At 32.0% G+C, this 12493-nt stretch overlaps 1 protein-coding gene across 2 annotated transcripts in view; it reads left to right on the top strand.

Moving 5' to 3' along the window:
• Positions 1–5839: 5839 nt before the first annotated feature.
• Positions 5840–12493, top strand: part of LOC106668453 — a 58353-nt gene continuing 51699 nt past the window's right edge. For both annotated transcript variants that reach the window (XM_014397237.2, XM_014397236.2), the window contains exons 1-3: positions 5840–5985; positions 10490–10585; positions 10654–10814. In XM_014397237.2, the coding sequence (XP_014252723.1) occupies positions 10504–10585; positions 10654–10814 (243 nt within the window). In that variant the 5' untranslated portion in view covers positions 5840–5985; positions 10490–10503. The remainder of the gene's footprint in view (positions 5986–10489; positions 10586–10653; positions 10815–12493) is intronic.

Here is a 12493-nt window from a genome sequence, read left to right as displayed (position 1 = left end):
TATTTATTGTTGCAGGTTTGACCATTTATTAAAATTTATATTTATAATAAATGCTCAAATACGATACACAGGTGTTTGATGCGCAGAGCTCTGCTCATTTCAGGAATTCTTCATTTGAGGACTTTTATATTATTTCTGGGCAGATTTCTTTGCAAGCCACAACAATCCGTTTTTCCAATTCTTGGACAGTCAATACTGGAGATGGATACTCGATTCTTCAATGCCCCCCCCCCCCCAAGAAAGTAATCTAAGGGAGTCAAATGTGGCGACCTCGGTGGCTACGAAATAGGATCATGTGTGCCAATCCATCTCCCTGAGTGGTTCATGTCCAAGTAATTGGTAACGACCCGACTTTGGTGAGCGGGACAACCGTCTTGTTGGAACCACAGCTTTTGAATTCTCTTCATGAGAACAAGGCAGCTAGATGAGAAAGTTATGTTAAATCTGTTTCTACTAAGCGAACCCTAGCCAAAATTAACTTGGGGTTGGTATAAGACAATTTTTTGCTAAAGTTAAACGTTTTTGAATTAAATGGGTGGTCTATAGAAGTTGAAACAACCCTGTATATATGCTCAAGAATGCTGCTTCAATAACACACACAAAGAGGGGCTTTAACTCTCTTAGGCATCGAATAAATAAGCGACGGATTTCGTCTTATGAAACAGAATCCCATTCTACATCTAGAGCGATTTGAAGCTGTTTAACGCTTGTTGCAGGCGAACGATGTTTAACCCGTCTCTTTACATGCAAAATAATTGAACTTGACTTCAGCACGCAAAGGACATTGACCCAGAAAATAAGTTGTACCTTCAGGAACATTATAATTACATAGGCAACATTTTTTAGCAAAGGTATCTTTTTAGAGCCATGGTTTACAGTTTAAAAACAGCAGTTTTCTCATTAGTTTAAAAGCCAACGAAGCTCGAGGAAATTTACATAGGTCGTTAATTTTATTTTCAAATTCTTTTTATCATTAATATTTACTATAAGCTTTGTACAAAATGTAGCGATCAGACATAGAAACTTGTTGCCGAGCTTTTTGAATCTTTGATGCTTTTATTTTGCCAGGCAAGCCAATCAACTGGGATTCAAAAAAAAATCGTTCAAAGTCTCCGAAAAATCTGAATGATGCTGTTGTATCAAAGAAATCTATTGCTTGAACCACTAGAGATTTTTTTTAGAGACTTCTAAGATCTACGGCAGTGAGTTTTGGTAATCAAGACAAATGAAGCTGGTGGTTATATGAAAATAAGGGTTCATTTCAGTTTCTAGTGCTAGCATTTAGGGGTGACTGATGGGAAAAAGCAGTTTTTTGAGGAAGTTCCCAAACCTCGTAATATACTTCTATGAACTTTTATTTTAGAGTCCAAGGGTATGTTGGTCTTGTATATGTTTAGCCCACACCCTGTTAAATCTAAATTCGGTATGCGGTATTTTCTACTGTAAATAGGGGGTTCGAGAGGTTAGCAAAAGTCCCAGGTCTTGTATTGATTTATAACCTCATCTTTTTCTCCTTTAAAAACATATTTGTCACAAGCAGCTAATTTAGTACCATTGCGAAAAACAACTATTTTAATTTTGGAGAGGAAAAAAGTTTCTCTGTAAGATTGGATTGTCTGCTATGAGGACTGCGTCATCTGCGTACAGTAATATCTTGATTTTGCTACCTGAACAACACATAGACCATCAAGAAATAAAGAGAACAGGGTGGGACTCAGTACGCATCCCTCTTTCACGCCATCGCCTTTTAAAAAAAATTTAGAAATGTCATCTGACCCACGAACTGAAGATGCTGCTTGTGTATACAGGACGTTTAAAATGTTTTTACACTTCGAGGAAATGGGTAAAATGGATCATACAACGAGAAATGATCAAATGTATCAAAAGCTGATGTAAAGTCGATAAAACAGATTTATTTTTCTATTTTTGTCGAGAAGACTAATTTTATTGAGAATGGCCAATATAAAAATATTATGGATAGATAGATTATAGATAGATTTGGCATAAAACCGCCCTGAAACACTGAAAACAGATCTTTTTCTTCTATGAATGATTATAGACGATTTTTGTGAAGAGAAGATATTTTCGAAATAAAGTCCAAACAAGATATACCTCTGTAATTGTTTGTATTGTTAGGGTCTCCTTGCTTGTAAAGTGGAAATATCATATATATATTGCTTAATGATGGGGCAATTTCACTAAGCTACAATTTATACGTAGTTAAAGAAGTATATAAATTATGAACAAATTAGGTAAGTATTTTTATAAAATTCGTATGGCAAGCGGTCAGGCCCTGGCGATTTGTTTTTTCTAAGGCTTGATAATAATTATATTATGCTCATTCCATGAGAAAAGGGCATGCAGAAAGGTGCAGAGCAACAGTGTCGAAAAATTCAAAGGGGGCTTCAGCAAAAGCTCAAAATGTAAGCTTAAAGTTTAAGTCCTTTTAAGCCCGTTTGATTCATTCTTCATAAGTCTAAAAGCGCGTACAGGCCTTTAAAAAAATTCTGTCGGTCATTGTCACTTGGTAAGGTTGTGACATGAACTCGGTTCAACGATCTATAAATTATGAACGATGTTGATCGGTGACGCAAAAAATAAACGCCCTCCGATTTTAGTCGATGGCGAAAACTTGGTCGAAGAAGAGTATGCCAAGGTAAGACAGCATTGGACGAAATGGTTGGGAATTTTGTTTTTTTGAAGACTACCTCGTCGGAAAATTCACTTTTTGCATTAAAAAACAAATATGTGTTATTACAAAATTCTTAAAACGGTCAAATCGATTTTACAATTGTGTAAATGTAGATGTATGATTTTAATCTGTGTTTTTATGGTTTGCAAAATATGTTTTCAACTGTTAACTTCTTTTACACCTAGAGGAAAAAACACTTTTTAATCGAATAAAAACCAGTAGAAACCATCGAGCAGTCTTTTTGGTATAAACAGAACGCTGCTAGTCTTTCATGTATAATATGACACAAGTCGATATGTCCTTCGGGTTTGTTAAAACCTAATTTGTTCTGCACCGGCAAATAGTTATCGGTTATTGTCTTTCTGGATGGTCTTGTGCCCTTACATTATTGATACTCGAGGTCGAGGATAGTCGGAATATCGATCCCGCAAAATCATCCTTCAAATACGACGCATTACGATAAATTTGGAAAATTATCACCCTGTGCTGTGTTCAGGGTGCACACCCAGACTATCAGACGCGGGGAGCAGCTAAGTTGTTCTACCAAGCAGCTAGAATAGACAGACCAAGATGATCGGAAAATGAGTCAACAACAAATAATCTCATTGTAACCTACATTGCTTCCTGACTGACTAAAGGTGTCTGTATCGTTGCAATATTTTCCTTCTTATCTCCTGGGTACAGAGCTTATTTGCAATAATTTGGAATTTGAGAGGATATGTTCTGGTGTCTCATCCTACTTAACGTACACTGTTTTAAAGTTTTAAAAATCTTTTTCAACAAGATCAATATTTTTATACAATAATTAAGCAAGTCGTAGCAATGAACTTTTTGTTCGGCAAACAAATGGCCAGTTAGTCATTAAGAAAACATGAGGCGAAGAAGCAATCATTAACCATTTGTCTAATCAATTGAAATGACGTCCGGTCAATATTCAAGGGAATTTAAATGAGTAAACAGCCTTGTTAAAAGCAACGAATACTAAAACTAATTAAAAAAATACGTTATTTTGAAAACAAGCTGGAAATTTTAGAAATATTGGATCAAATATCAAGTTGTTTCACCCACATGTGTTTTTTGATCGTCCTAGATATGAATGTAATTTTTTATTTATAAACCCACTTGCTTTGTCAAATAAATCATTAAAAAAATTAAAAACAATAAAACAATGTTTTATAGTGTAATAACTTTTACGTTTCCAAAGTGAAGATTTAATCTATTTTTTTAGTCAACTTTTTTAGTATGCCACATCCGAAATATTAAAAAAAAACGCGATGAAATATATTTTAAATTTGACGACATTCACAACAGATTGAATACCAGGTTCGGAATCATAAAACACGTAAATTACAATATTAAAATTCGAATATTAAAAATCACACTATTCCTAATTTTGGCATCACGAGGAGCTGTGTTTGCGATGGAAAGCCGGTTTTTAATCACTCCGAAACATGTCTGCTTTTATGATGAACTGTGATCCAGTCACGCGAGTTTGCAGGTAAATTTACTCAGCAAATATACGTCAATCAAAACGTAAAAAAATCCTTAACGCTTATTCCTTAATGACGTTTAATAAATTAATATAAAGGCCAAGCGAGTTAACAACTTTTTGTTGGTTGAAGTTTGGACGTTTCCCGATCATTCTGGTCTGCCTATCCTCGCAGTTTGGTCGGTCATATGCACTTCATCATTTCACAAATTTCAGTGGAACAGAAAAAATATTACATCTTGATCGATCTAAGAACAATATTGGCATATGTAAAAACCAATGGCATAATATTCATTGTAATTTAAAATTAAAAAACACATTATGTGTTAAAAACACAATAGACCTAGTAGAAAAATTTAATAACTTAACTTAAAATTTAATAACATAAATTAATAAAAATTTAATAACTTACTTACTTACAGAAATAACCACTGAACAAAACTATTTTAAATTCAACAATACACCCAAGACGGTCTAGGGATGGGGAACCCAACATCGGCCATTCTTGCAGAGGTGTTGCTCCAAAATCTCTAAGATATTTATATATAGAATATCCAAAAAATAATGGCTGAGAACGGAATGCTCCATTTATTTAGATATTTCGAGGACACTTCAGACAACTCCTCACAAAAAAGCGTACTAAACAACCTTAACACAATACCCAAAAACATTACATTCACCTAGAAACTGAAAACAACAACATCTAATTCTTGGACATTCACCAGAGCCGATAATAAAATCGGCTTTTAATTATACAGAAAATCCACTGGAACCTACAGTATCTTAATCAAGTCCAATCTGCCACGTCAACACAATATTTCAGCTCTACGACACATGATTCACAGACTAAAAACTGTTCCACTCAACACTACGACCATTATATGATTTGACCATAATTTCTTAATCTACATACAACCTTCTTTCTATTTAAACATTGCTAGCAGTTGGTATCTTTGTTTTGTTTCTGTTGATTTGTGCTGTATCTATGTTTTTCCGAATAGCATTCAAGAGGCATTATAGTTAGTTCTGAGCCTTGGTATTAAACTGACAATAATGGAACGGATGGAGAATGACAGTAAAATTTTATCACTGATTTCCGCTTATTGTTTAGAGCATCTATTCTAATCGCATGAATGTTTTAATCCCTTTTCCAACAAAAGAAAATCTATTTCTTTTAAATCCACCTACTATTCGAAAATTACTATTATATTTGCCTATTTAGAGTGCACTTAATGCCATTAAAACAGGGGTTTCACCATTTAAATTTAAAGAAAATGTCACTTGCTCTATTTGATGTATAACTTGTGTTCCTGTGGTCAAAGTGCGCTTTTATTCAATTTTAATGTAGATTGTTATGAAAAGCCAATTGTAAACAACACGATATCAAAGAAAGATGTCGATACACTCGAATGCCAATGAAAAGTTGATAGGGTCATTTCGTTTGGCGTAATGTCTGAGATAATGCCACATTGCAATTAAGCCCGTTCGTCAAAAAATAATATAAAAAAAATTATTGGCGCAGTCAGGGATTATTATTGACCAGGTCTTCATTTATTGGACGTTGAGTAGACAGGACCCCTTCCACAGTGATTGTTGTTGGCAACGGACAAGTTTTGCCGGCAAAATCCTAGGCTGCCACCAATTGAATTACATGAAACCGGGCTGGATCGCTGCCACCTTCACATCGTCCAACTGGAGACAACAAGTGGACGTGCTGCTACGCTCAGTCACGTCGTTTCAATGGAATCGGAAAATTTTCGACTAAACACTTCCTCAGACATTCGACTCTGAGATGAGAATGTTTGTAAGTCATTGAATGAAAAATGCACGTTTCAAATATCAACTGATGTTCTACTTACAGAATTAGTCGTTTATAACAATCCGGATTTCGAACATTAAACGCTAATCATCAGGTTGAAGTTGAGAATTGTTGTAAACAACAAATTCTGTCAGTAGCACCATCATTTAAAAAAGTGGACCTACATATTCACCCCACCTTTACAATATTTATATTAAAGTTAAAAATTTTCCTTAGCCTTGTCTGGATCCGAAATTCGCGACTATTTCGACATTCTTGAACAGACTCACAAAAGGCCAAAAAAATAAAACAAAATTTTATTAATATCTTGACCATTAAAAACAAAACAAAATTTAATACTAAGAGAATGTAGCAGATTCACTTGTTAAAAAAGAAAATAACAACATCGTTAGCATTATTTGTTAAATTTATCATGTTTGAATATTATTATAACTTCCTATGTAACCATATGCTTCTTAGCCTTGGAAAATACTTTATTTTCAACTGCAATGAACATTAATATATATTTTTAATTTTATTACTATTTATTGTGGCATGCAATTTTACAGTACAACGTTCATTAATTCATAAATTTATGTAAAGTAAATGTACTTATTTTCTTTTTATATGAACATATAGTAAAACCTCATTATCAAGTCTGTTGTTAATTTTTTTTACATTAATTGTAAAAATCACTTATATCAGTGCGTTGATTATTAAAAACATATTTATAACTTCACTTTTTGTAAACGATGGTTCTATTCACAGAGTTTGAGTAAAACTATCGATTACAAAAAATGAATCGACATACTCACCCCACCTTTATTTTTTTTATATATTACTTGTAAACTCAAATAATAGGGATGGTTAGGTTTCAAATAAAATTAAGTATCTTTGCTAAGCAAAAAAGTCTTTTTGTCAAGAAACTCAACTTTCCACCAACATAATAGCAAAATTGATGATCAAAAAACATTAATAAATTAGGCTCATTAATTGTATTTTGATTAGCTCATAATTCATTGGTATATTTTTTTATCTCCTAAAATACTACTTAAACTCTTTAAAAATAAATTTAGTGTTGAGTATAGATTTTATTTCAATATATTGATAAATACATAATTTAAAAAATCAGTTTTGTAAGCATGCTTACAATTTTACAGTTAATTACGTTAAGTATAATAGTTAATTTAAGTATTGTAGGGTTATTTTATTGTTAGAAATGGATTTAAATTTGATAGGAAGGCGATTCTTGCAAAATGGCATTTATATCATAACATTAATAGCTAAGATATTTCATTTATTTCAGTTTACACGGAATTTTAAATAACTTTTTAATAACCAAGATATAGTTGTTATAAGTTATTTTTACAATTGACGTGAAACAAAACATAATTAAACAAGACTTGTTAATGAGGTTTTACTATAAGACGATACAAAAAATAAATAAAAGAATAGTTTTTTTTATAAAGATAGCCGCAACTTTTTCGTATAAAATCTATACTGTGCTATCAAATTGTACAATTGAAAATAGAAAAATGTATATATTTTTGCATAATTTATAACATGCTTTCATAATAAAAAAACGTGTTTAATGTGTCTATATTCTTGAGGGGGATTTCACCTTTCACCGAAATGCCTGAAAAAAAAAAAAAAATTGGACATTGATAGTCTATTTATTGTGGCCTAATATCATCAAGCTCTAAATATAATATTAGTTACATTTATTATTTATTTAGTATGGATAAAGAAAACATTATAAAATGTATAGATAGTCGTGGCTAAACCATTCAAATTTTTCTGAAAATACATACAGTAAAATGTATTTTGTTTTTTATTTATTAATCAATTTTGTAATATTTCATTAGAAAGTTGATAATTCAACGTTTAATATAATATGAAAATACTGAAAATGGCGAAATATTAAAACGCGTCTGACAGACCAAGAGGTCTTGATTGGTAACGACCAAATTACAAGTTCACACCCCACAGTTAGAGAAATATTAAAATAATATATTTTTTTACGATGGTTCACAATAGCAGTTCGCAGCAAACCTCAAAAAAAGCCCATTTGGAAGTATGTCGGGTTCGAATGAAGGGGGCTGCTGGATTCGAACACGTGACCTTTACCTTACAACGATGAGCGCCGTGTCAACAACTAAACCGTTACGGCTACCGACGCCCCTCTTCAAAATGATATTATTAGCATTTTTATATTTATCAATTTTACTAGATTTCAATTACTTTGTAAAACTTTCAACTTACCTTTTCTTCTTTCGAATAACAGTAATCGTTTGAAAATGCTAAGAAAATTAGTTTCCTTATAAACTTACATTCTAAAGTTAAAGAATCAACAATTATTGGGCGAATGAAATAAAACTTCATTAACATACAGAATAAGAATATTAAAAACATATATTTTTTCACTTCAAAGTAATCTATAATTGAAATCACTTCATGGATTGTTTACAATTGCAGTTCCGTGTATGAAGGAAAGCTTACTCCAATGGGACCATCTTGTTTAATTGAAGCCTGTTGCAGTCGCGTGCACTTCTAAGTATTGAAAACACGCTACTTCATCTCAGGAATCAGTGATTTTTCAGGCACGAAGATGTAAAGTCTTTCTACTGTTATGAAATACATACACATTAAATTAAAAAGTACGACCGTCTATAAACAGAACGGTTCAAGGATGATCATGAATAAACAAATTGCCGTTGACATAATGCGTAATGTGTTGAAATACAATCGTTTGACGACGTACTACAAGTTGGAAAACTAATTGACTCATTTATTTTTAATGAATACAGTCAATGAAGCCTACCCGAAGTAAAAAACGATCAATAGCTATAATTATTGTATATTTTCAAGGTGAATCGAAAAAGACCTGAAATGAGAAATATTATTATTAAAAAAACAAATCACGAAAAACAGGTTCAATATTTCACAACGAACTAATCACCCTTGAAATATTTAACATTAATTATACACTTTTGAATTTATGTACTTATAATAAACGTTTATCCCATAAAATTGTACAAAAAATTATTAAGTAAGAAGTTATTTTACCCTGTCTCGCACTATTTCTTGTTTTAAACTCGGGAACGTAGAAAAATTCCGATATCGTACAACATACTAAAATGATTTTGAACCGTTACTGCAAAAACAAAACTTCAATTGATTCCACTTAAAGCATTAGTTATTAGAAATATTTAGTACTTTTTTATAAATCATTTATTTGTAGCCTGTATACACGTATAAAAATTTCATATTACAAATCTGCGAGTGTTTTTATTTTATTTTTTGTTTTTTTGTACCCGTCACATCCAACACTACAGCCAGTCTACAGCCAACACTGCACCCGGAGGACACAGGTTAAGAGAAACCAGCTAAGGTTTGAGACGACGATTCGGTATCCAAGGGAAAGCGTAGATAGAAAGTGAGCAGAATGTTAAGGATGGATCGAAAGATTGTTGTGGACATTTTGGAAGCGGGATCTGATCAATTAGTTGTGAAAAGGAGTGCTAATGGCGTAGTAAATAGTGAGGTTAGCGACGTAGTTATGAGCTTTGACAATTTGTTTGAGGACTTTTGATTGGAAGCACTGGATGTAGAATTTCTTGGCGGAATCCCACAAATCCACTGCTTAGGCCCATAGTGGTCGCAGTAATATCTTGCATAGGGTTAGTTGAGTTTTCACGTTCAAAAAAATTTCAGTTCTAAAAGTTTTCGCAGTTAAGTCTATTATGGAGATGCCATGTCTATTTATGTGTATCAAGACTGTTTTTCAATGTAAATGTACACACTTTTGCTCATTCAGTCTTGTCCTCCGATTTTGGCACCAGTCGGTGATAAACTCAAGGTGTTCTTGGGTGCTGGGGTTAAAAGAATGGTTTAATTTTTGAAATTATGCGTTGGGAGTATGACAAGTAAGCAGAATACATTGAGTACAGGATGTGAACAAGAAAGGAACTTTAAGAAAATTAATAACCGTTTTAAATAAGTATTTATAGTTGTATTATTTATAAGCATAAAAATTTTGTAATATTTTTATGGTAGTTATTTTAAAATGGTAACACTCACTGCCTTTCACTGTCTCCTTCTCTCTCTCTCTCTCTCTCTCTCTCTTTCTCTCTCTCTCTTTCTCTCTCTCACTCCACACGTTCTCTCTTTCTCGACTCTACCTTATTTTAAATATTTTTATCCATTTTAACATTTTGAAGTTCATAATTCATTTTAATTTTTCATTTTCATTTAATTAACCTTACTGATTTATTTAACGGAAAGTTCTTATTGAATGCTTGAAACAATTCTTCTTTATGAATATAAAATCGAAAGAATTGTAATTAAACAAGTAATTTTTTTTCTTGCAATTTTCTGTTTTCCCTATGTACAATGCACGGAATATCATAACACGGAATATTATTACATTATTTTTATTTCTCTCATATTAAACTAGGAGTGAGCTTATTAATAAATTAACATTTTTTAATAATTTCCTTTTGGCCGTAAGGAAGACGAGCCGGGATGAGCGCCAAGTGGTCTCGCCGAAGCAAAATTCCTACCAGGCAGCCTACTGGCCTCTACGTCCACTCGAGCCCACCCACAGGTAAAACCATGTAGCAAAACCTGTCTTCCTACCATACTGAACATTTTGTATGTTGTTTCGTGATTTAGCGGTCCCGGTCCATCCTTCGATAGTACGTCAATGGCTGAGGGGAGGAGAGATAGAAAGGCTGATGGAACTCATCCTCCAAGGGGAAGGAGCTACCCTTGTTGGAGAATATTCACCCGACTCCAAAACAAGAGCCTTCATCAACTCTCTTCCCAGGATTTTAGTAATATACACAAGCAATCTCTTTTTATAATATTTTTTCACCAACTTTGGGTAACTTGTGAAACTATTAAATCTTTAATTTAAATATGGAGTTATTGAATGCATTAAAAATTCACTGTATTACTTGATTTGAGATCACCTGGTTGAAGAACCATATTTAATTTTCTTTGTTTCATTTAGGGCTTTCCTATAAGAAACATTTCAACATTAGTACTGTTTTAGGCTAATGCAGTACAAACTGCAATGGGTTCCTCAGTTTATAATTTGAAGTTTTGAATTTTACTATCTTATTTCTCCATATTTTTAAATTTTCTTAAATCTCTATAGACATTAAGATAAAAAGTCGTAGAAAACAGTATTGTTGAAAAATTGGAAACAAGTGTTCCATTCTTACTTTATATATATCCCACACCTACAAGAAAAGTGACACAACTCAAAAAAAAAAAAATTTTTACAGGGAGACAGATGGAAGTTTACTTACGTATTAAGGACACGCAAATACGGTTGTTGGCAATAAAAACTGTAATGATTTGTTTATATTTTCTTTCGTTTGTCCATGACCTAAGAGAAAACACAAAACTTTAAAAATCCATCTGTATTAGCCCTAAAAAATTACCTCTTTTAGAGTTGTGACACTTTTCTTGAATATAATATAAGTTAGTTTGTTTGCTCTAACGATAATGGTGGTTAATGAAAGACTGTAAGGGTATTAATTTTTTTGTGATATTAACAGACAACTACAAACACATACGTGAACCGAACAAACGTGCATAAATATCCTTATAGTACCTTTTACTAAGAATATTTATATGTGCTTTCCTCCTGGAGTCAGGACTAATTCGTTATTTAAAATACAAAATTAATTATAGAAATAAAAGTTTTATTGATTATTGAAGATATTGTAATTAAAACATCAACAAATCGTTGAAACTATAAAATAATGTAAAATTAAAAGACAAGCTTTTTAAAATATTATGAAAAAACAATATTAAATAAACATTCTTTTTGACCCAAACTAATTTGCTTTTCCCTGGAGTCAGGGCTAATTCGTTACATAAAGTACAAAATTAATTATTGAAATATAAGTTTTATTGATTATCAAATATACATAATTAAAAATAACATATTTAATCAAAACATTAAAAAAATCGCTGAAGATATAAAATAATGTAAAAGTTAAATAAAAAGACAACAGTGTTAAAACCAATATGAAAAACTAATTAAGAATGTTATTTAAAAAAAAAATGAAACTAAAATAATTCACGATCACTCTAGATCAAGGTATGGTCTCGAAGAGAAAAGCAAATTCAGTTCTTACTGTTAAGTTTTCGACCTATTTTAAGGTCATCATCAGGGCTAATATTAATTTCACATTACGAAAAACATATTTGTACAATTGATTTAACAATTGTAATTATCAAACTTTCACCCAGAGTGTTTGTGAGTGAAAAAGTGATCAATACTTCTAACAATGAAAACTAAGATTATTTTTCAAAATTAGTACTACCTTGCTTTTATCAAGAAGAGAAAAACGTAGCATAGGACCTAGGAATGCTGTAAGATTCAATTAACGCCAGGCAATCATCCTTCGTTGCATAAAATATAATTGTGGTAATTCAGTATTTACAATATGTTGATTTTCTGAAACATTTTTGAGCTGTAATTTTGAAGCTGAGCATT

Source organism: Cimex lectularius, unplaced genomic scaffold (assembly GCF_000648675.2).
Source record: "Cimex lectularius strain Harlan isolate CLEC.00 unplaced genomic scaffold, Clec_2.1 scaffold144, whole genome shotgun sequence".
NCBI classification, from domain to species: domain Eukaryota; kingdom Metazoa; phylum Arthropoda; class Insecta; order Hemiptera; family Cimicidae; genus Cimex; species Cimex lectularius.
Note: the sequence above shows the minus strand (reverse complement) of the source record. Positions and strands in the feature narration are given on the sequence as shown.